General features: G+C 46.5%; 1 protein-coding gene across 6 annotated transcripts in view; it reads right to left on the bottom strand.

Annotated features, from left to right (window-relative positions):
* Window positions 1-23,302, bottom strand: part of GAK (cyclin G associated kinase) — a 296,935-nt gene that overhangs the window by 214,228 nt on the left and 59,405 nt on the right. For all 6 annotated transcript variants that reach the window (XM_063914275.1, XM_063914274.1, XM_063914276.1 and 3 more), the window contains exon 3: window positions 8,829-8,888. In XM_063914275.1, the coding sequence (XP_063770345.1) occupies window positions 8,829-8,888 (60 nt within the window). The remainder of the gene's footprint in view (window positions 1-8,828; window positions 8,889-23,302) is intronic.

Genomic DNA, 23,302 nt, shown 5'->3' with positions numbered 1-23,302 from the left:
GCTATATCTCTGTTTTTGGTTGTAATTGTTACATGTTGACAGCTCACCCCACGTGTGGTGGGGAGCTGTAGTGTTATTCATAACCTAAAAATTAAAATAAACAATTTAAAAAAAAAAAAAAAAAAAAAATAATCAGGACTCATGTGCGCCCGAACAGGGAACAAGGTCTCATAGGAAGAGGGAATGGTCTCATGGCAGACATTACGTAAGGTCATGAAATGTTGAATTTAAACCCTGTGTCTCTGGGTCTGTTTCATTACATTTATTTTCAGGTGTGCCGTCCGTGGTATTTGGATTGTTTGGCATTTTATTGAAATGCACCCTGTATATACAGGGTACAACCTAATATTAAGTAGCACATTCCATACATGCTGCAGCTCTGCCCTACCCCACAGTGTCTGGGTGCGGGGGTCAAGGGTGGTGGTAGGGTTGAAGGAGGCCCCCAGAGATAGCAGTGTACCGGGCCCCAAGATTTCTGTTGACAGCCTTGTTTATAATTAAATAAATCTGGATAGTAATACAAAAATGGGGGGGAAACAAACTTTTCAGATAAATAAAAAACAAACACACACACAAGGAGGAGTTAAGCATTAGCACTGGGCATGCTACTGGCATTAAATATTTTGAATAAATATACACATTTTTTAATATAAGGTGTTTTTTTTGTTTTGTTTTGTTTTTTAATAAGTCACAGCAACGTGCCTGTAGTCACACGATACAACACAGTGGTTTCTTTTAAAAAAAACAACACCATTTGGTTTAAACCAGCCAACCCTGATGTAAACGTGATTTGATCTACTTAGTGAAGATTTAGAATCTTGACTAGTGATAAGCTACCTACAGCTTATTGATTTATACTTACACATTTGTATAGATTGTTACAGAGATTGCACTAGTCTACCAAATGTTGGCGAATATGCAGTGCATAATTTGTAGGTCATGTTTACGTATGTTATTGCTGCCAACTTGTATCTTTTTTCTTTTAGTCGGTTGCCCTACTTCCTGTGCAGCAGCTAGTTCTCTGAGCACCATTAGAAAAATAGGATTTTAATTACCTACCAGTAAATCCTTTTCTCATAGTCCGTAGAAGATACTGGGGTCCATTTAGTACCATGGGGTATAGACGGGTCCACTAGGAGACATGGGCATTTTAAGAATTTGATAGTGTGGGCTGGCTCCTCCCTCTATGCCCCTACTACCAGACTCAGTCTGGGAAACTGCCCAAGGAGACGGACACATACTTTGAGAGAAGGATATAAAGGATAGTGGTGAGATTCCGAACCAGCACACACACAAGAGGAAAGCCATGCTAACCAAACTTGAAACAGGAACAGCAATGGCTGAACCAACATTACTTAACCAAGCAACATTGCAGGAAGAACGAAGCACCAGGTGGGCGCCCAGTATCCTCTACAGACTACGAGAAAAGGATTTACCGGTAGGTAATTAAAATCCTATCTTCGCTTACATCCTAGAGCAGAGGTTATCAAACTCGGTCCTCGGGGGCACACACAGTGCATGTTTTGCAGGTCTCCTCACAGAATCGCAAGTGAAATAATTAGCTCCACCTGTGGACCTTTTCAAATGTGTCTGAGTAATTAATACACCTGTGCACCTGCTGGGTTACCTGCAAAACATGCAGTGTGTGTGCCCCCGAGGACCGAGTTTGAGAACCTCTGTCCTAGAGGATACTGGGGTCCATTTAGTACCATGGGCAGCTGTCCAGGGACTCACTTATCTAAAATGGGAGGGTCCCTGAGGACGCGCCCCGCAGCAGCAAATCAGTGAGCCTGTGCTTTTAAATAAATAGAGGAGGTGGAGCCTTACCGCTCCTCTCCTGGTTGTGTACTGCACGCCACGTACTGCCTTCACAGGGTCCCGACATGATGGCGCGGCTCCCTGGAACAGTGTCACGAAGACGGTGCGTCTCTGCTATGGCCGTATTTCAGGGGGATCCAGCGGCTAGCAGGTGCGTGTGTGAGCACCGGTGACTGTATGTGGTTGCTGTGTATGTGCCGCGGGGATGGGGGGGTGATGAGTGCCGGTGACTGACTGTATGTGCGGAGGATGAGGTGAGAGCTGGTTGCTGGGTATGTGCCGCGGGGATGGGGGGGGTGAAGAGTGCCGGTGACTGTGTGTGTGCGCGGTGCGGGGGGAAAGGTGTGAGCTGGTTGCTGTGTATGTGCTTCGGGGGTGAGGGGTTATTAGAAGTGAGCAGTCCCCTACATGTGTCACACTGGGCTCAGACGGACTGACCCCGGTCCGGCCCCCCTGTACCCTGGCCGGCTAAGAGTCCCAGCAGCACAGGAGGACTTTGTCTCGGAGATGGAGACTGCCTCAGTCTCTACAGTAAGCCCCGCCCCCTCGTGGATATAATGCCACGATTCGCGGGTGCATGGGGAAGGGGGCGGAGCCTAACATCATTTAGTGCCTTACACATATCAGTGACCTACTGTTGCTGTAGCCCAACAGGTATTGTTTATCCAGCTTTATTCATCTCTTCCCTCACTGACACTCTCTGTCCCCCTCCTCCCCCACTTGGATCCCCTCCCCCTGTCTTCCTGACTCTCACTCTCTCCCCTCTCTATCTTCCTGACTCTCTCTCTACCTCACTGACACCCTGTCTCTCGCTTGGTCCCCCCCCCCCCTTCCTCCGTCTTCCAGGCTCTCTCTCTCCCTCCCTGACATCCCCTTTTCCTCGCTTGTTTCCCCCTCTCGCTCTGTCTACCTCCCCGACTCTCTCCTGCTCGCACCCCCTCCCTATTTCTGTCTTCCTGACTCTCTCTCTCGCTCCCCCTTCTCTATATCAGTCTCTCTCCCTCTCTGACGCCCTTTATCTCTCTCCCTCACTCGCTTGTACCTCTGTCTTTCTCTCTCTGACACTGTCTTAATCGCTCGCCCTCTCCCTCTCTAATGATAGCAACAGTGTGCACAGTCAGTTTTATTGGTGGGGGCCCCCACACCTTTGTTGCCTGGAACCCCCCACTAGCCTTAATGTGGCTCTGACTACGTCAGTCGTTGTCACTCCTCCCTTTGGCACCCCCACTGACATACGCGATGACTGTGGGCACCCCCTTCCCTCGCTGACACCCACGATCACTGTGTATAAGTGCTCTACCTGGCGCAGTGTGAGTGATGTACTACGAATTGGTACTATTATGTGGCCACACCCCCTCCTCCACGAAGTTACACCCCCTAAATTTTTGCACCGCGCCTTCGGCGCTCACCGTCTATTCTATGTTTGTTGTTGGGGGGCACCAAAATGTCTAGTTACAGCTTTGGTGCAAGTGTCATGTATACTACACAGCCCAGCAACATAGTCACCCCTTTCCAACACTTTAGTAGTGTCCACATCAAGTCCTTGTTTTTATATTTGAATAATTAATAAGAATATTCATTCCGATGGGACCCAGAAAAGGACAGGTAGGACCCCAATTTTTAAAAGTATGGGGTCCCTGGGACCCACTTTTTTTTTTGCTCAGCGCGATCACTGCATGGGTATGTACCAAAGTTCCCAAACCGGGTGGGAGAGTGCTGAGGTCCCTGCAGAACTGATTGGCCTCTGAGGACCTTCAGTTTGGTCAAAGTATCGAACTTGTAGAACTTAGCAAACGTGTTCGAACCCGACAAAGTAGCTGCTCAGCAGAGCTGTAAAGCGGAGACAGCCCGGGAAGCCGCCCAGGAAGAACCCACCGACCTAGTAGAGTGGGCCTGTACAGATTTTGGACATGGCAAACTTGCCGTGGAATAAGCATGCTGGATAGTTAGTTTGATCTACTTAGAAGCAGGACATCCAATCTTATTGGGATCATAAAGAACAAACAGCGAGTCAGTCTTTCTGTGACCAGCTGCTCTTTTCACATACACCTTCAAAGCCCTCACAACATCCAAAGACTTTGAAGTAGCAGAGGTGTCGGTGACAACCAGAACCACAATATGTTGGTTGATGTGAAACACACACACCACCTTAGGAAGAAATTGCTGACGAGTTCTGAGTTCAGCTCTGTCCTCACGGAAAATTAAATAGGGACTTTTGTGAGACAAAGCTCCCAGCTTCGACATAAGGCCAACAGTGTGACGGTCTTCCACGCAAGATATTTTACGTCCACCTCCTGTAACGGCTCAAACCAGTCCGATTGGAGGAAATGCAGCACCACATCGAGATCCCAAGGGGCCGTGGGAGGCACGAAGAGAGGTTGGATGTGTAGAACACCTTTCAAGAACGTCTGAACCTCAGGGAGAGAAGCCAACTGTTTCTTTAAAAAAAAATGGACAAGGCCGAAATCTGGACTTTTATGGAGCCCAGACGTAGGCCCACAGCCACTGCAGCTTGTTGAGAAAGCAGGAAACATCCCAGATGGAGTTCCACTGCAGAAAATTTTCTGCTCTCACACCAAATGCTTAGACGTTACCCCTTTCCTGGCTTGGATCATAGTCGGGATAACTTTGTTAGGGATCCCTCTTCTGGCTAGAATCAACCGTTGAACTTCCATGCCGTCAAACGTAGCCGTGGTAAGTCCTGATAGACGAACGGGCCCTGTTGCAGAAGATGCTCACAAAGAGGTAGAGGCAATGGATCTTCGAGGAGCATCGCCAAAAGGTCTGCATACCAGGCCCTTCTTGGCCACTCCGGAGCAATTAGAATTGCTTGAACCTTTTCCCTTTTTATACTTTCTAGAATTCTTGGGATCAGAGGAAGTGGAGGAAACACGTACACCACCTGATAGACCCATGGAGTCGTCAGGGCGTCTACCGCCACCGCCTGTGGGTCTCTCAACCTGGAACAATATAGCTTGAGCTTCTTGTTGAGACGACAGGCCATCAAGTCGATCTGTGGATATCCCCATTAACTTGTCAAGCACCTGAACACTTCCGGGTGAAGGCCCCACTCCCCCGGGTGCAGGTTGTGTCTGCTGAGGAAGTCTGCTTCCCCGTTGTCTACTCTCGAAATGAAAACCGCCGACAATGCCACAGCGTTTCTCTCTGCCCAGAGGAGAATTCTTGACACCTCAGACATTGCTGCTCTGCTTTTTGTTCCGCCATTTCGGTTTATGTACGTTACTGCCGTCACATTGTCCGACTGGACCTGAATGGCCCGATCTTGAAGAAGACGTGAGGCTTGTAGAAGGGCGTTGTATATGGCCGAGTTCCAGAATGTTGATTGGAAGGATGTTTTTCTGACTTGACCATCTTCCTTGAAACTGCAACACCTGGGTGACTGCTCCCCAACCTCTGAGGCTTGCGTCTGTTAGCAGAATCCAGTTCTGAATTCCGAACCTCGACGAGGTGAGAAGTCTATAGCCACCACAGAAGGGAGATCCTGGCTTTTGGAGACGGATGGATCCTCTGGTGAACGTGAAATGCTATCCGGACCATTTGTCCAACAGATCAAGCTGGATAGGTCTTGCGTGAAACCTTCTGTATTTTAGAGCCTCGTAAGAGGCTACCAATTTCCCCAGAAGGCGAATGCACAGATGCACCGATATACGGGTTGGCTTCAGGACATCCCGAACCATCGACTGGATTACTAATGCCTTTTCCAACGGAAGGAACACCTTCTGCGACTCCGTATCCAGTATCATTCCCAGGAATGGGAGCCTCCATGTTGGCTCTAGGGGAGATTTCAGAAGGTTCAGAATCCACCCATGATCCTGGAGAAGTTTGGTTTAGAGCGCAATGCTGTCCAGCAACCTTTCCCTGGACGGTGCTTTTATCAGGAGATTGTCCAGGTACGGAATTATGTATACTCCCTGTTTGCAGAGTAGAAACATCATCTCTGCCATCACCTTGGTGATCAACCTCGGTGCCATGGAGACACCAAATGGCAGGGCCTGGAACTGGTAGTGACAATCCTGCAGTGCAAACCGTAGATAAGCCTGATGAGGCGGGCCAGATCGGAATGTGAAGGTACGCATCCTTAATATCCAGAGACACTAGGAATTCCCCCTCCTCCAGACCTGAACACTCGTAAGTACGGGTTCAACAACTTGAGGTTCAAAATCGGTCTTACCGAACCGTCCGGTTTCAGCATTACAAACAAGTTGGAATAGTATCCATTGTTTAACTGATGAGGTGGAACTGGAACAATTAAATGAGTCTGTACCAGTTTTTGGATGGCATGTTGTAAAGTTATACTTGCCTCTTGTGAAACTGGCAAGCCTGATTTGAAGAATCTGTGAGGTGGGAGCTCTTGGAACTCCAGTCTGTAGCCCTGGGAACAAGATTTATGACCCAGGGATCCTGGCATGAATTTGACCAGATCTGACTAAAGAACTGTAGGCGTGCTCCCACCTGACAGCCTTCCAGGCATTGCGGTCCACCTTCATGCCAATGTCTTTGAGGAAGCAGAGCTTGCGCTCTGTTCCTGAGCACCTGCTGTTGCTGGTTTGCTTGGTTTACCTCTTGCGCTGCTGGAGGACGTAGAAGCACCTATGGATTTGCCCTTGAACTTGGATGTCCGAAAGGACTGTAAATTAGACGCTGAATAAGTTGGTTTGGTTGTGGGGGCTGCGGAAGGAAGATACGTAGACTTACCAGCAGTAGCTGCGTAGATCCATTTGTCTAATTCATCTACGAACAAGGCCTCACTTGTGAATGGTAGGCCTTCCATGCCTTTCCTGGAATCCGCGTCAGCAGTCCACTGGTGTAGCCACAAGCCCCTGCGTACAGACACTGCCATAGCGGTGTTGCGTGCATTAAGCAAACCTGTTTCCATTTTGGCTTCCACCATAAAGTTCGCAGAGTCCTGTATATGCTGCAGGAGTAAGACAACATCCCCCCTAGATAAGGAATCCAACCGCTCAATTAGGTTACTACCTGACCATTTAGAAATGGCTATAGTGATCCACGCACATGCAATAGTGGGTCTTTGGGCCACCCCAGCAGCTGTGTACAATGATTTGAGTGTAGTCTCAATTTTACAATCAGCCGTGTCTTTCAGGGAGGCTGCACCTACAATTTTACATGACAGCCTAGAGACTGAAGCATCCACTGCAGAGGGAAAAAGGCGCTGGTGAGATGCTGGATCCTCCCATAGTGAATCCACGCCCCTTCAATGGCGCGCAGTCTTCCCGCCTTTTTTATACCGGCTGAGGAATCTGGTGCTTAAAATGGAGAAAACCGTTTTAAGGCTGTTGTGCCAGTATGGGTACTGTGTACATTGTACAGGGATGCAGCTGTATACTGTGTCCGGAGACGCATTTCACCCAGTGTAGAAGCCGTGCGTCTCCGTACCCTCATGCCGCCATAATGGCCGGCGCCCTGCTAGCCGGGGCGCTGGCTCAGTACTCACCAATCTTCATTCTTCCGGCTCTGTTAGGGGTGGCAGCGTGCTGCGGGACTGTACGCTCGCCGTGGTGGGCTTGCGAATAGGTTCCTCAGGAGCTCAAAGTCCTGTCAGCGGGGAACGGGACAATTAACAATTAGCTTCCTTCAGCATGACCGGCTCCTCCGGGGGCACATTTTCTAAACTGAGTCTGGTAGGAGGGGCATAGAGGGAGGTGCCAGCCCATGCTATCAAATTCTTAAAGTGCCTATAGCTCCTAGTGGACCCGTCTATTCCCCATGGTACTAAATGGACCCCAGTATCCTCTGTGATGTAAGAGAAAAGGGGTGTTTCTATTAGCTTTTGTCTTCTTCACCTTGATGTGTGTCTCCCACAAGCTGTACCAAACTCTAATATTTTAAATGAGAGTTCTTATACAAGGGTTTTTGAGAGTTTTCTTTTCTGTCACCCTGCTAGGAAGCACAGGTTTCTAAAGTGACCAGTATATTGCCCTAATACACACAGAGCAATACTTGCACAGATGCTAAGTTTTTGGAGGGCAGCCTGTTTCACAGGTGTGCCACATTGTCTCCATTTCTGTAATATTTCAAAATAAAAGCATCGACATCTGCACAGTATTCAGTTTACCCTAAGCGACAAGCAAACATTGCTTAACTTGCTTGGCCAGTTGAGAGGTTGAAGACCTGCATGTATTACTGAAAAGTAAACAAATCTGAAAGAAAAAAGTTATCTGGTACAAATAGCATTTAAACAAGAGTTGCATAACGATCATTTACTAAGATCGTATGTGTATCTAAATGTGACAACAATAGTAAGACATATATTGGATGAACCATAGCAGAGAATCCCAAAACACTGAACACAGAGAGAGGACCAAGACACAAGACTTTATTTATTTATTTTTACCTACAATAACTAAAGACAATACTGGAAGCCTACCAAAGGAAACTGCTGCTTGTACACAGAGGCCCAACAAGATTCACATATAGACGCTTCAGTTTGTTCAACCCAAAATGACAGCTTGTATTCAGTCAAAGGGAAATTTTATTTTTAATTCACATAGGTTCTAAGCGGAAATGTCAGGTATGGAATTTTACAAATAATAACTTAATAAATACAGCCTAATGTACACTGAGCACAAGATTGGTCACAGATACACCAGTGTCAGAGTAAATAAATACATACTTATGCTCCATTATGCTGCAAAGATAATTGAAAGAGGAAATTTGAATAATTGTAACATATTTGCTAATATCATCACGTCCAGTGCTTAGCACTGGAAATCGCTCATGCATATAAGCGAGACCTCTTGTACATGGCAGGACACATCCTGCTTGGAAGTGGTGAGGAAACGGTGCACGGGAGGCTCTCTGATACAGTGTGCCCGTATCTCAGTTGATGCTCATGTACTTTCTGGTGACTTGGGCTGGCACATTTGAAGTTCAGACCAAGAACAAAAAAACATTTACATATACTTATAGATCTTCAGCCCTTTGAAAGATATGTGCATACCATTTACCTGTATTCATATTGTAAAGGATACCATAAAACATATCTCTTGAATAATGGCCTTATTCTTTTCTTCTTCATTGGAAAGCAATCTCTACAAGCAAATAAAGAACCTACATTACAATCTGATGCAGAGGATAATGAAAATGTTTAGTAAGAATTAATGCAAGCACGTAATTAATACAGCAAAAGAGATTTTGTTTCCGGTTCTCATAACTTTATGATGATTTATAAAAGAAAACAGGACCATTAGACACTTCCATACTGAATAGATATCCAACAATGAAAACAGACATTTTTTACTTGGTACTTAATTACATGAGGATCATGTAGTTCTCAATATACATTTTTGTGTGCCCAATACAAGAGTGCAAAAAGCACTGGCCTTTCTGGTACTTCACACAGAGCCCTAATACTCCTGCAAAAGCAGTGGGGGAATCCATTTCAATGCAAAAAGTGCTGTCTGTACATATATGGCCATACACAGTAGAAGGAACATCACCCGTTTCCCTCACGCTGAACTGAACTTTCCCCAGTGATGTTATAGTGTAGGTGGATGCAGGTGTTTGGAATAATGTGTGTTCATATTGAATGCTACATGGCCATAATAGTTCCCACATTTTTTTAACAAGGACCAAAATGCGTAGATTTGCATGCATCTCTGTGGCTGGACTGCCCTCTTCCGTGCACTTGGTTTCATAGCAGTCATAGGGAGAGATATACTAAGCCTTCGAAAGTGAAAGTGGAGAGAGATAAAGTACAGCCAATCAGCTACATAATGTCAGCCTTATACTAGTGCAAAAGATGTGTCTGAAATCAGACGCCTTTACAGCTCTGTATGGGCTGCAATTTGGCTGACAAAGATGCGGCTGGGATGTGTACTAATCCGCATCTCCAACTGTTGTACTTGCTTGGTTCTAGAGCAAGCACAGTCTGTAAAGATGTAAGACTTGCTCCAAAAACGACTTTTGATCAATTCTGCATCAGCCCTACTGTTTGAATATGAATTACAAATTACAGCAATAAAGGGCCCCATACACTAATGCGACATGTCAGACCCTCATGTTGCAGGTGATCAGCCCTGAAGCCTCCCGGGTGGCAGGATCACATATGATACATCGTATGCGGTCCTTTTGCTTACTATGTACCATGTGCGATCCAAGCCAAGCCTGCAGGGTCCGACATATCACGAGTGCAGCACAGTCAATCTAGGGGATCCGATGCTCATGGGACCGCGCATCGGATCGGATGTAAAACACATCTGAAATGCCCGATTTCATCAGATATATCGGCCCGAATGGCCGAAATCGGATGAAATCGGGCATTATCGTTCTAGTGTATGGGGCCCTTAAGAGTTTTAAGCCGACAACAATGGGACGGATTCTGAGTTGGGAATACAGGGAAAAAAGAAAGTAAAGAAGAGCACATAACCACACCTGGACAAACCATGTTGCAATGAAAAGGGTGCAAATACATTTTTCTCACATGCAGGGCAAATACTAGCTGCTTCTGCATGTAGCTGACAAATGGTGGACAGCTATATTTTTATACTGTAATTTAGATTTGAGATAGGACACTCCCTTAAATCTAAATATCTGAATATTTTACACCTGCAGTGCAACAAGGCTTTGCCAAGGTGCAAGCCCAATATGTGATATAGAGGCAGATGTATTAACCTGGGGAAGGCATAAGGAAGTGATAAACCAGTGATAAGTGCAATGTGATAAACACACCAGCCAATCAGGTTCAATATGTAAATTAACAGTTAAGAGCTGATTGGCTGGTGCATTTATCACCTTGCACTCATCACTGGTTTATCATGTATGAATCATGTATAGAAAATATCTGTAAATATGAAGCATAGAATTTAGCACCAAAGCAAAAATAGAAGAAATATTTCACCATCTGCAGATTATGACACAAGTGTTATAAGTGTTATAAGTGTAAGTGAAAATAAAAGTTAGCTACAGATGTGGAAATTAAAAAAAAGACATAAAGGTGAGTTGTTTAATCAGAAAAATAACAGTGAATTCATTAAGTGAAAATAGTCCTATAACAACTAAAATGCATTCTTAAGGAGACAATGGAGATGAAATTAAGCTTTAGGAGGGGGGAGGATTTAATTAAAGATGGGAAATTATAAAAAAAAAAACCTGCTGCTGCCGGTTCCTAAAATCTTTATTTTTAAGAAAAATCAGTGGGATTTGCTCTGGCACCCTTATGGTACCACGCAGTGTGTGTAAAAACTACATCAAATTGAAAAGGCTGTGGGATAGGGGGACATCCTGGTGATTGGGGATTTTAATTAACCTGATATAAACTGACGTAACGATTCATGTGGTAAGGCTAGGGGCCACAGGTTCTTAAATACGTTAAAGGATCACTACATGTCTCAACCAGTCGAGGACCCAACTAGAGGTAAAACTACTCTGGATCTACTAATTACTAATAATGTGGACATTATATCAAACACTAAAGTTGGGGAGACTTTGGGGAACAGTGATCACTATATGATCACATTAGAAATACATTTCAAGAAACATAGCTATAAGGGATCAACCAAAACATATAACTTTAGAAAGGCTAACTTCAGTATGCTGAGAAGTGCACTAAATGACATTGACTGGGAAGATTTGTTTCATAGCAAGAACACTACGGAAATGTGGGATGCGTTAAAAAGGGTTGCTAGATCGCAATATTCACAAATTCATTCCCATGGGCAGCAAACGCAGGAGTACCAAACTCAAACCGATCTGGCTTAATAAGGTGGTCAAGGAAGAAAATAAGAATTTACTCACCGGTAATTCTATTTCTCGTAGTCCGTAGTGGATGCTGGGAACTCCGTAAGGACCATGGGGAATAGCGGGCTCCGAAGGAGGCTGGGCACTCTAGAAAGATCTTAGACTACCTGGTGTGCACTGGCTCCTCCCACCATGACCCTCCTCCAAGCCTCAGTTAGGTACTGTGCCCGGACGAGCGTACACAATAAGGAAGGATTTTGAATCCCGGGTAAGACTCATACCAGCCACACCAATCACACCGTACAACTCGTGATATGAAACACAGTTAACAGTATGAAACAATAGAGCCTCTCAACAGATGGCTCAACAATAACCCGATTTAGTTAACAATAACTATGTACAAGTAATGCAGATAAACCGCACTTGGGATGGGCGCCCAGCATCCACTACGGACTACGAGAAATAGAATTACCGGTGAGTAAATTCTTATTTTCTCTAACGTCCTAGTGGATGCTGAGAACTCCGTAAGGACCATGGGGATTATACCAAAGCTCCCAAACGGGCGGGAGAGTGCGGATGACTCTGCAGCACCGAATGAGAGAACTCCAGGTCCTCCTCAGCCAGGGTATCAAATTTGTAGAATTTTGCAAACGTGTTTGCCCCTGACCAAGTAGCTGCTCGGCAAAGTTGTAAAGCCGAGACCCCTCGGGCAGCCGCCCAAGATGAGCCCACCTCCCTTGTGGAATGGGCATTGACAGATTTTGGCTGTGGCAGGCCTGCCACAGTATGTGCAAGCTGAATTGTACTACAAATCCAACGAGCAATAGTCTGCTTAGAAGCAGGAGCACCCAGCTTGTTAGGTGCATATAGGATAAACAGCGAGTCAGATTTTCTGACTCTAGCCGTTCTGGAAACATATTTTCAGTGCCCTGACAACGTCTAGCAACTTGGAGTCCTCCAAGTCCCTAGTAGCCGCAGGCACCACAATAGGCTGGTTCAGGTGAAACGCTGACACCACCTTTGGGAGAAACTGGGGACGAGTCCTCAATTCTGCCCTATCCATATGGAAAATCAAATAAGGGCTTTTACAAGACAAAGCCGCCAATTCTGATACTCGCCTGGCAGAAGCCAAGGCCAATAACATAACCACCTTCCACGTGAGATATTTCAGATCCACGGTTTTTAGTGGTTCAAACCAACGTGATTTTAAGAAACTCAACACCACGTTGAGATCCCAAGGTGCCACAGGAGGCACAAACGGGGGCTGACTATGCAGCACTCCTTTTATAAATATCTGAACTTCAGGTACTGAAGCTAGTTCTTTTTGAAAGAAAATCGACAGAGCCGAGATCTGTACTTTAATGGAGCCTAGTTTTAGGCCCATATTAACTCCTGCTTGCAGGAAATGCAGAAATCGACCTAGTTGAAATTCCTCTGTTGGGGCCCTTTCGGCCTCACACCATGCAACATATTTTCGCCATATGCGGTGATAATGAGTTGCTGTAACCTCTTTCCTGGCTTTAGTAAGCGTAGGAATGACTTCCTCCGGAATGCCCTTTTCCTTCAGGATCCGGCGTTCAACCGCCATGCCGTCAAACGCAGCCGCGGTAAGTCTTGGAACAGACAGGGCCCCTGCTGCCGCAGGTCCTGTCTGAGTGGCAGAGGCCATGGGTCCTCTGATATAAATTCTTGAAGTTCTGGGTACCAAGCTCTTCTTGGCCATCCACGAGTATCGTTCTTACTCCTCGCCTTCTTATTATTCTCAGTACCTTTGGTATGAGAGGCAGAGGGGAGAACACATAAACCGACTGGTACACCCACGGTGTTACCAGAGCGTCCATAGCTATCGCCTGAGGGTCCCTTGACCTGGTGCAATATCTTTTATAGCTTTTTGTTGAGGCGGGACGCCATCATGTCCACCTGTGGCCTTTCCCAATGGTGTACAATCCTATTGGAAGACTTCTGGAGGAAGTCCCCATTCTCCCGGGTGGAGGTCGTGTCTGTTGAGAAGATCTGCTTCCCAGTTGTCCACTCCGGGAATGAACACTGCTGACAGTGCTAACACATGATTTTCCGCCTATCGGAGAATCCTTGTGGCTTCTGCCATCGCCATCCTGCTTCTTGTGCCGCCCTGTTGGTTTACATGGGCGACTGCCGTGATGTTGTCTGATTGGATCAGTACCGGCTGGTTTTGAAGCAGAGGCCTTGCTGGCCTCAGGGCATTGTAAATGGCCCTCAGATCCAGAATATTTATGTGTAGGGAAATAACCTGACTTGACCAAAGTCCCTGGAAGTTTCTTCCCTGTGTGACTGCCCCCCAGCCTCAAAGGCTGGAATCCATGGTCACTAGGACCTAGTCCTGTATGCCGAACCTGCGGCCCTCTTAAAGATGGGCACTCTGCAGCCACCACAGTAGAGATACCCTGGTCCTTGGAGACAGGGTTATCAGCCTATGCATCGGAAGATGCGATCCGGACCACTTGTCCAACAGGTCCCTCTGAAAAGTTCTTGTATGGAACCTGCCTAATGGGATTGCTTTGTAGGAAGCTACCATTTTTCCCAGGACTCGCGTGCAATGATGCACCGCTACCTATTTTGGTTTCAGGAGGTCTCTGACTAGAGATGACAACTCCTTGGCTTTCTCCTCCGGGAGAAACACTATTTCTGGTTTATGTCCAGAACCATCCCCAGGAACAGTAGACGTGTCATAGGAACCAGCTGTGACTTTGGACTGTTTAGAATCCAACTATGCTGTTGTAGCACTTTCCAAAATAGTGCTACCCCGACTACCAACTGCTCCTTGGACCTCGCCCTTATAACGAGATTGTCCAAGTACGGGATAATTACAACTCCCTTTTTTCGAAGGAGTATCATCATTTCGGCCATTACCTTGATAAAACACCCTCGGTGCCATGTACAGTCCAAACGGCAGTGTCTGGACTTGGTAATGGTAATCCTGTACCACAAATCTGAGGTACTCCTGGCGAGGATGGTAAATGGGGACATGCAGGTAAGCATCCTTGATGTCCCGGGATACCATGTAATCCCCCTCGTCCAGGCTTGCAATAACCGCCCTGAGCGATTCCATCTTGAACTTGAATTTTTTTATGTTCAAGGATTTTAAATATAAAATGGGTCACACCGAACCATGCGGTTTCGGTACCCCAACCCGTGTGGAATAGTAACCCCGTCCTTGTTGAAGTAGGGGCACCTTGAGTATTACCTGCTGGGAATACCGCTTATTAATTGCCTCTAGCACAGCCTCCCTGCCTGAGGGAGTTGTCAGCAAGGCATATTTTAGGAAACGGCTGGGGGGAGACATCTCGAATTCCAGCTTGTACCCCTGAAATACTACTTGAAAGAAACAGGGATCCACCTGTGAGCGAGCCCACTAATTGCTGAAATTTTTGAGACGGCCCCCCACCGTACCTGGCTACACCTGTGGAGCACCCGCGTCATGGTGTGTACTCACAGGAGGCGGGGGAAGAATCTTGATTCTGGGAACAGGCTGACTGGTGCAGCTTTTTCCCTCTACCCTTGTCTCTGTACAGAAAGGAAGCGCCATTTGACCCGCTTGCTTTTCTGAAGCCGAAAGGACTGTACCTTTGTCTGTGAGGAAACCTGAGGTAAAATTATTTCTTCCCAGCAGTTGCTGTGGATACGAGGTCCCAGAGACCATCCCCAAATAATTCCTCACCCTTATAAGGCTCTCTATGCGCTTTTTAAGTCAGCATCACCTGTCCAGTGACAGGTCTCTAATACCCTCCTGACAGAATGGACATTACATTTATTTTGGATGCCAGCCGGCAAAATATCCCTCTGTGCATCCCCCATATATAAGACAACGTCTTTAATATGTTTTTATGTTTGCCAACTAGTATCCCTGTTTGACAGGGTCACCGACCACGCTGCAGCAGCACTATCTGCAGGTCTCAGTCTAGTACCTGAGTGTGTAAATACAGACTTCAGGATAGCCTCCTGTTTTTTATCAACAGGTACCTATTAAAGTGGCCGTATCCTAAAACGGCAGTGCCACCTTTTTTGACAAACGTGTGAGCGCCTTATCCACCCTAGGGGATATCTCCCAGCGTAACTTATCCTCCTGGCGGGAAAGGGTACGCCATCAGTAACTTTTTATAAATTACCAGTTTCTTAACGGGGGAACCCACGCTTTTCACACACTTCATTTATTCATCTGATGGGGGAACAAAACACTGCCTGTTTTTTCTCCCCAAACCTAAAACCCATTTATAGAGGTGCTTGGGTTAAAGTCAGAAATGTATAACACATTTTTTATTGCCGGGATCAAGTCACGGATGTTCCTAGTGGATTGTGTATATGTCTCCACCTTGTCGACACTGGAGTCAGACTCCGTGTCGACATCTGTGTCTGCCATCTGAGAGAGCGGGCGTTTTTGAGCCCCTGATGGCCTTTGAGACGCCTGGGCAGGCGCGGGCTGCGAAGTCGGCTGTCCCACAGCTGTTATTTTCATCCACCCTTTTATGTAAGGAGTTGACACTGTCGGTTAATACCTTTTACCTATCTATCCACTCTGGTGTCGGCCCCACAGGGGGCGACATCACATATATCGGCCTCTGTTCCGTCACCATATAAGCCTCCTCATTCAACATGTCGACACAGCCGTACCGACACACCGCAGACACACAGGGAATGCTCTAAACGAGGACAGGACCCACAAAAGCCCTTTGGGGGGACAGAGTGAGAGTATGCCAGCACACACCAGAGCGCTATATAATGCAGGGACTAACTGAGTTATGTCCCCTATAGCTGCTGTTTTTATATATAATGTATACTGCGCCTAAATTTAGTGCCCCCCCTCTCTTTATTAACCCTTTGTAGACTGCAGGGGAGAGCTAGGGAGCTTCCTTCCAGCGGAGCTGTGAGGGAAAATGGCGCCAGTGTGCTGAGGAGATAGGCTCCGCCCCTTTTTCGCGGCCTATTCTCCCGTTTTTTATGGAATTCTGGCAGGGGTATTTACCTCATATATAGCCCCTGGGGCCATATATTGAGGTATTTTAGCCAGCCAAGGTGTTTTTATTGCTGCCTCAGGGCGCCCCCCCCAGCGCCCTGCACCCTCAGTGACCGGAGTGTGAAGTGTGTGAGAGGAGCAATGGCGCACAGCTGCAGTGCTGTGCGCTACCTTGGTGAAGACAGAGTCTTCATGCCGCCGATTTTCCGGACCATCTTCTTGCTTCTGGCTCTGTAAGGGGGACGGCGGCGCGGCTCCGGGACCGAACATCAAGGCTGGGCCTGCGGTCGATCCCTCTGGAGCTAATGGTGTCCAGTAGCCTAAGAAGCCCAATCCGGCTGCAAGCAGGCGAGTTCGCTTCTTCTCCCCTTAGTCCCTCACTGCAGTGAGCCTGTTGCCAGCAGGTCTCACTGAAAATAAAAAAATCTAAGACTATTACTTTCTAAGAGCTCAGGAGAGCCCCTAGTGTGCATCCAACCTCGGCCGGGCACGAAATCTAACTGGGGCTTGGAGGAGGGTCATGGTGGGAGGAGCCAGTGCACACCAGGTAGTCTAAGATCTTTCTAGAGTGCCCAGCCTACTTCGGAGCCCGCTATTCCCCATGGTCCTTACGGAGTTCCCAGCATCCACTAGGACGTTAGAGAAATGGATAATAAGAAGTGTGCTTTCAAAGCATTTAAATCTGATGGAAAGGAGGAGTCATTCCAGTGTTACAAGGAATGCAATAAAAGAAGCAGAAAAGCAATAAGAGCAGCTAAAATTGAAAACGAAAAGCAAATCGCTATAGAGCGCAAAATCAATCCTAAAACGTTTTTTAAATACATAAACAGTAAAAGGTTAAAAAAGGAGAACGTAGGTCCAATAAGAGATGAATATGGAGTATTGATAAATGATGACGAAACAAAAGCGGAAATACTGAACAATTTTTTTTCATCAGTGTTCACCAGAGAAGAACAGACGGTGGGAGTAGTGCATAACGATAGTGACCGCAATGATTCGTGGCTAGATACTTGTTTAAGTGATGGAATAGTCCGGGAGAGACTAAGCAAAATTAAGATTAATAAATCACCTGGCCCAGATGGACTTCACCCGAGGGTTCTTATTGAGCTTAGGTCACAACTAGCAAGACCCCTATACTTGATTTTCAATAGTTCAATTAGATCAGGCATGGTACCAATGGACTGGCGTGTAGCTGAGGTAGTGCCATTATTTAAAAAGGGATCTAAAAATCATCCGGGTAACTACAGACGAGTTAGTTTGACATCTATAGTAGGGAATATATTACAGGGAATTTTAAGGGATGGCATACAGGAGTAGCTGCATGCTGCTAAGTTTATTAGCAAAAACCAGCATGGGTTTGTGAGGGACAGATCATGTCAAACTAACTTAATTAGCTTCTATGAGGAAGTGAGCGACAATCTTGACCAGGGAAAAAGCAGTGGATGTGGTATACTTAGATTTTGCAAAAGCCTTCGATACAGTGCCTCACATGAGACTGATCATCAAATTAAAGGAGCTTGGCCTAGGAAAAAATAAGAATTTACTCACCGGTAATTCTATTTCTCGTAGTCCGTAGTGGATGCTGGGGACTCCGTAAGGACCATGGGGAATAGACGGGCTCCGCAGGAGACTGGGCACACTATAAGAAAGATTTGGTACTACCTAGTGTGCACTGGCTCCTCCCTCTATGCCCCTCCTCCAGACCTCAGTTAGGATATTGTGCCCGGAAGAGCTTACACAATAAGGAAGGATTTTGAATCCCGGGTAAGACTCATACCAGCGCTAATTTAAAACATAAGTGTGCTTTTAATTTTTACACAATTAAAACAATAATAAAAAACACATGAATATGACTAAATCCTAGAAACCGGTTATCCGTGCAAAGTATGACATAATTAGCACAGTTAGTATAGTGCAATTCTGAACATTGAAGATATTAAGTATAGTCCGGAGACTCATTCAAATTGATCTTTTATATAGAAACTCAATCAGCATGACAGTCTCTTGCAGAACAGAAATAGATTAGTCGTGAACCGTTCAATTAGTAGCAGCAAGTGAGGCAATGATTGACAGTTCACACTGCAACATATTAAGCGGCTGTTTGTAGAAGAGATTTAGAGCAGTATTAATAAGCTTGACATATATTATTATAATATCGACTGTCAGGCTTGTATAGAAAGTCAGTTGTTAACCATGAATACAACCTGCTTCAAGGATCCAGAATTGATCCGTTATGGACCGATGATTGGTATCTCCCGACTCCTGGTGCTTTTAATAGCCGTTTTTAGTGGGTCTTATCCGGAGTTCCAAAAAAACACAGGTCCAGATTTAGGCAGGTAAAAAACTTTAGCACAGCCGTACCGGACAGGTGGTGAGAGCTCTTACGCGTTTCTCCGCCTGATAATAGCTCAGCGGCTTCCTCAGAGAAATATATATTTCTCTGAGGAAGCCGCTGAGCTATTATCAGGCGGAGAAACGCGTAAGAGCTCTCACCACCTGTCCGGTACCGGCTGTGCTAAAGTTTTTTACCTGCCTAAATCTGGACCTGTGTTTTTTTGGAACTCCGGATAAGACCCACTAAAAACGGCTATTAAAAGCACCAGGAGTCGGGAGATACCAATCATCGGTCCATAACGGATCAATTCTGGATCCTTGAAGCAGGTTGTATTCATGGTTAACAACTGACTTTCTATACAAGCCTGACAGTCGATATTATAATAATATATGTCAAGCTTATTAATACTGCTCTAAATCTCTTCTACAAACAGCCGCTTAATATGTTGCAGTGTGAACTGTCAATCATTGCCTCACTTGCTGCTACTAATTGAACGGTTCACGACTAATCTATTTCTGTTCTGCAAGAGACTGTCATGCTGATTGAGTTTCTATATAAAAGATCAATTTGAATGAGTCTCCGGACTATACTTAATATCTTCAATGTTCAGAATTGCACTATACTAACTGTGCTAATTAGGTCATACTTTGCACGGATAACCGGTTTCTAGGATTTAGTCATATTCATGTGTTTTTTATTAGTTTTAATTGTGTAAAAATTAAAAGCACACTTATGTTTTAAATTAGCGCTGTTTTGGTGTGTTTGTATTTTTAGGTAACTATAAAGGGTGGAGTACTCTCCCTTAATTAAACAGCTGCGATTGAAACAGAGTGTTCTTTGAATTAAATCCATGGTTAATTGATGCACACACTTTCTGTTTAGCTGTTAGCGCCAAGCCAATTTTGTCTGTTTAAGACTCATACCAGCCACACCAATCACACCGTATAACTCGTGATATTAAACCCAGTTAACAGTATGAAATATAACTGAGCCTCTCAACAGATGGCTCAACAATAACCCTTTAGTTAAGCAATAACTATATTCAAGTATTGCAGACAATCCGCACTTGGGATGGGCGCCCAGCATCCACTACGGACTACGAGAAATAGAATTACCGGTGAGTAAATTCTTATTTTCTCTGACGTCCTAGTGGATGCTGGGGACTCCGTAAGGACCATGGGGATTATACCAAAGCTCCCAAACGGGCGGGAGAGTGCGGATGACTCTGCAGCACCGAATGAGAGAACTCAAGGCCCTCCTCAGCCAGGGTATCAAATTTGTAGAATTTAGCAAACGTGTTTGCCCCTGACCAAGTTGCAGCTCGGCAAAGTTGTAAAGCCGAGACCCCTCGGGCAGCCGCCCAAGATGAGCCCACTTTCCTCGTGGAATGGGCTTTCACTGATTTAGGATGCGGCAATCCAGCCGCAGAATGCGCCAGCTGAATTGTGCTACAAATCCAGCGAGCAATAGTCTGCTTAGAAGCAGGAGCACCTATTTTGTTGGGTGCCTACAGGATAAAAAGCGAGTCAGTTTTCCTGACTCCAGCCATCCTGGAAACATAAATTTTCAAGGCTCTGACTACGTCCAGTAACTTGGAATCCTCCAAGTCCCTAGTAGCCGCAGGCACCACAATAGGTTGGTTCAAGTGAAAAGCTGATACCACCTTAGGGAGAAACTGGGGACGAGTCCTCAATTCTGCCCTATCCATATGGAAAATCAGATAAGGGCTTTTACATGACAAAGCCGCCAATTCTGACACACGCCTGGCCGAAGCCAAGGCCAATAACATGACCACTTTCCACGTGAGATATTTCAGATCCACGGTTTTAAGTGGTTCAAACCAATGTGATTTTAGGAAACTCAACACCACATTGAGATCCCAAGGTGCCACAGGAGGCACAAAAGGGGGCTGAATATGAAGCACTCCCTTTACAAAAGTCTGAACTTCAGGCAGTGAAGCCAGTTCTTTCTGGAAGAAAATCGACAGAGCCGAAATCTGGACCTTAATGGAACCCAATTTTAGGCCCATAGTCACTCCTGACTGTAGGAAGTGCAGAAAACGACCCAGCTGAAATTCCTCTGTAGGGGCCTTCCTGGCCTCACACCAAGCAACATATTTTCGCCAAATGCGGTGATAATGGTTTGCGGTTACTTCTTTCCTGGCTTTTATCAGCGTAGGAATGACTTCCTCCGGAATGCCCTTTTCCTTTAGTATCCGGAATTCAACCGCCATGCCGTCAAACGCAGCCGCAGTAAGTCTTGGAACAGACAGGGCCCCTGCTGTAGCAGATCCTGTCTGAGCGGTAGAGGCCATGGGTCCTCTGATAACATTTCTTGAAGTTCCGGGTACCAAGCTCTTCTTGGCCAATCCGGAACCACGAGTATCGTTCTTACTCCTCGCCTTCTTATTATTCTCAGTACCTTTGGTATGAGGGGCAGAGGAGGGAACACATAAACCGACTGGTACACCCACGGTGTCACTAGAGCGTCCACAGCTATCGCCTGAGGGTCCCTTGACCTGGCGCAATATCTCTTTAGCTTCTTGTTGAGGCGGGACGCCATCATGTCCACCTGTGGCCTTTCCCAACGGTTTACCAACAGTAGGAAGACTTCTGGATGAAGTCCCCACTCTCCCGGGTGGAGGTCGTGTCTGCTGAGGAAGTCTGCTTCCCAGTTGTCCACTCCCGGAATGAACACTGCTGACAGTGCTAGTACGTGATTTTCCGCCCATCGGAGAATCCTTGTGGCTTCTGCCATGGCCACCCTGCTTCTTGTGCCGCCCTGTCGGTTTACATGGGCGACTGCCGTGATGTTGTCTGATTGGATCAGAACCGGCTGATTTTGAAGCAGGGGCCTTGCCTGACTTAGGGCATTGTAAATGGCCCTCAGTTCCAGAATGTTTATGTGTAGGGACGACTCCTGACTTGACCAAAGTCCCTGGAAATTTCTTTCCTGTGTGACTGCGCCCCAGCCCCGAAGGCTGGCATCCGTGGTCACCAGGACCCAGTCCTGTATGCCGAATCTGCGGCCCTCTAGAAGATGAGCACTCTGCAGCCACCACAGTAGAGACACCCTGGTCCTTGGAGACAGGGTTATCAGTTGATGCATCTGAAGATGCGATCCCGACCACTTGTCCAAGAGGTCCCACTGGAAGGTCCTTGCATGGAACCTGCCGAATGGAATTGCTTCGTACGAAGCCACCATTTTTCCCAGGACTCGTGTGCAGTGATGCACCGATACCCGTTTTGGTTTTAGGAGGTCTCTGACTAGAGATGACAGCTCCTTGGCTTTCTCCTGCGGGAGAAACACTTTTTTCTGTTCTGTGTCCAGAATCATCCCCAGGAACAGTAAGCGTGTGGAAGGAACCAGTTGTGACTTTGGAATGTTTAGAATCCAGCCATGCTGTTGTAGCACTTCCCGAGATAGTGCTACTCCGACCAGTAACTGCTCCTTGGACCTCGCCTTTATTAGGAGATCGTCCAAGTACGGGATAATTAAAACTCCCTTTTTTCGAAGGAGTATCATCATTTCTGCCATTACCTTGGTAAACACCCTCGGTGCCGAGGACAGTCCAAACGGTAGTGTCTGGAATTGGTAATGGCAATCCTGTACCACAAATCTGAGGTACTCCTGGTGAGGAAGGTAAATTGGGACATGCAGGTAAGCATCCTTGATGTCCAGGGATACCATGTAATCCCCCTCGTCCAGGCTTGCAATAACCGCCCTGAGCGATTCCATCTTGAACTTGAATCTTTTTATGTATGTGTTCAAGGATTTCAAATTTAAAATGGGTCTCACCGAACCGTCCGGTTTCGGTACCACAAACAGTGTGGAATAGTAACCCCGTCCTTGTTGAAGTAGGGGCACTTTGACTATCACCTGCTGGGAATACAGCTTGTGAATTGCCTCTAGTACAGCCTCCCTGCCCGAGGGAGTTGTCGGTAAGGCCGATTTGAGGAAACGGCGGGGGGGAGGCGCCTCGAATTCCAGCTTGTACCCCTGAGATACTACTTGAAGGATCCAGGGATCCACCCGTGAGCGAACCCACTGATCGCTGAAATTTTTGAGGCGGCCCCCCACCGTACCTGGCTCCGCCTGTGGAGCCCCACCGTCATGCGGCGGATTTGGAAGAAGCGGGGGAGGACTTTTGTTCCTTCGAACCTGCTGCGTGGTGCAGCTTTTTTCCCCTTCCTCTGCCTCTAGACAGAAAGGACCCGCCTTTTCCCCGCCTGTTTTTCTGGGGTCGAAAGGACTGTACCTGATAATACGGCGCTTTCTTAGGCTGTGAGGGGACATGGGGCAAAAATGCTGACTTCCCAGCTGTTGCTGTGGAAACCAGGTCTGATAGACCATCCCCGAATAACTCCTCACCCTTATAAGGCAAAACTTCCATGTGCCTTTTGGAATCTGCATCCCCTGTCCACTGCCGAGTCCATAAGCCT

The sequence above is a fragment of the Pseudophryne corroboree genome, chromosome 1 (genome assembly GCF_028390025.1).
Source record: "Pseudophryne corroboree isolate aPseCor3 chromosome 1, aPseCor3.hap2, whole genome shotgun sequence".
NCBI classification, from domain to species: domain Eukaryota; kingdom Metazoa; phylum Chordata; class Amphibia; order Anura; family Myobatrachidae; genus Pseudophryne; species Pseudophryne corroboree.
The sequence above is the reverse complement of the archived record's forward strand: the minus strand, read 5'-3'. Positions and strand labels throughout refer to the sequence as shown.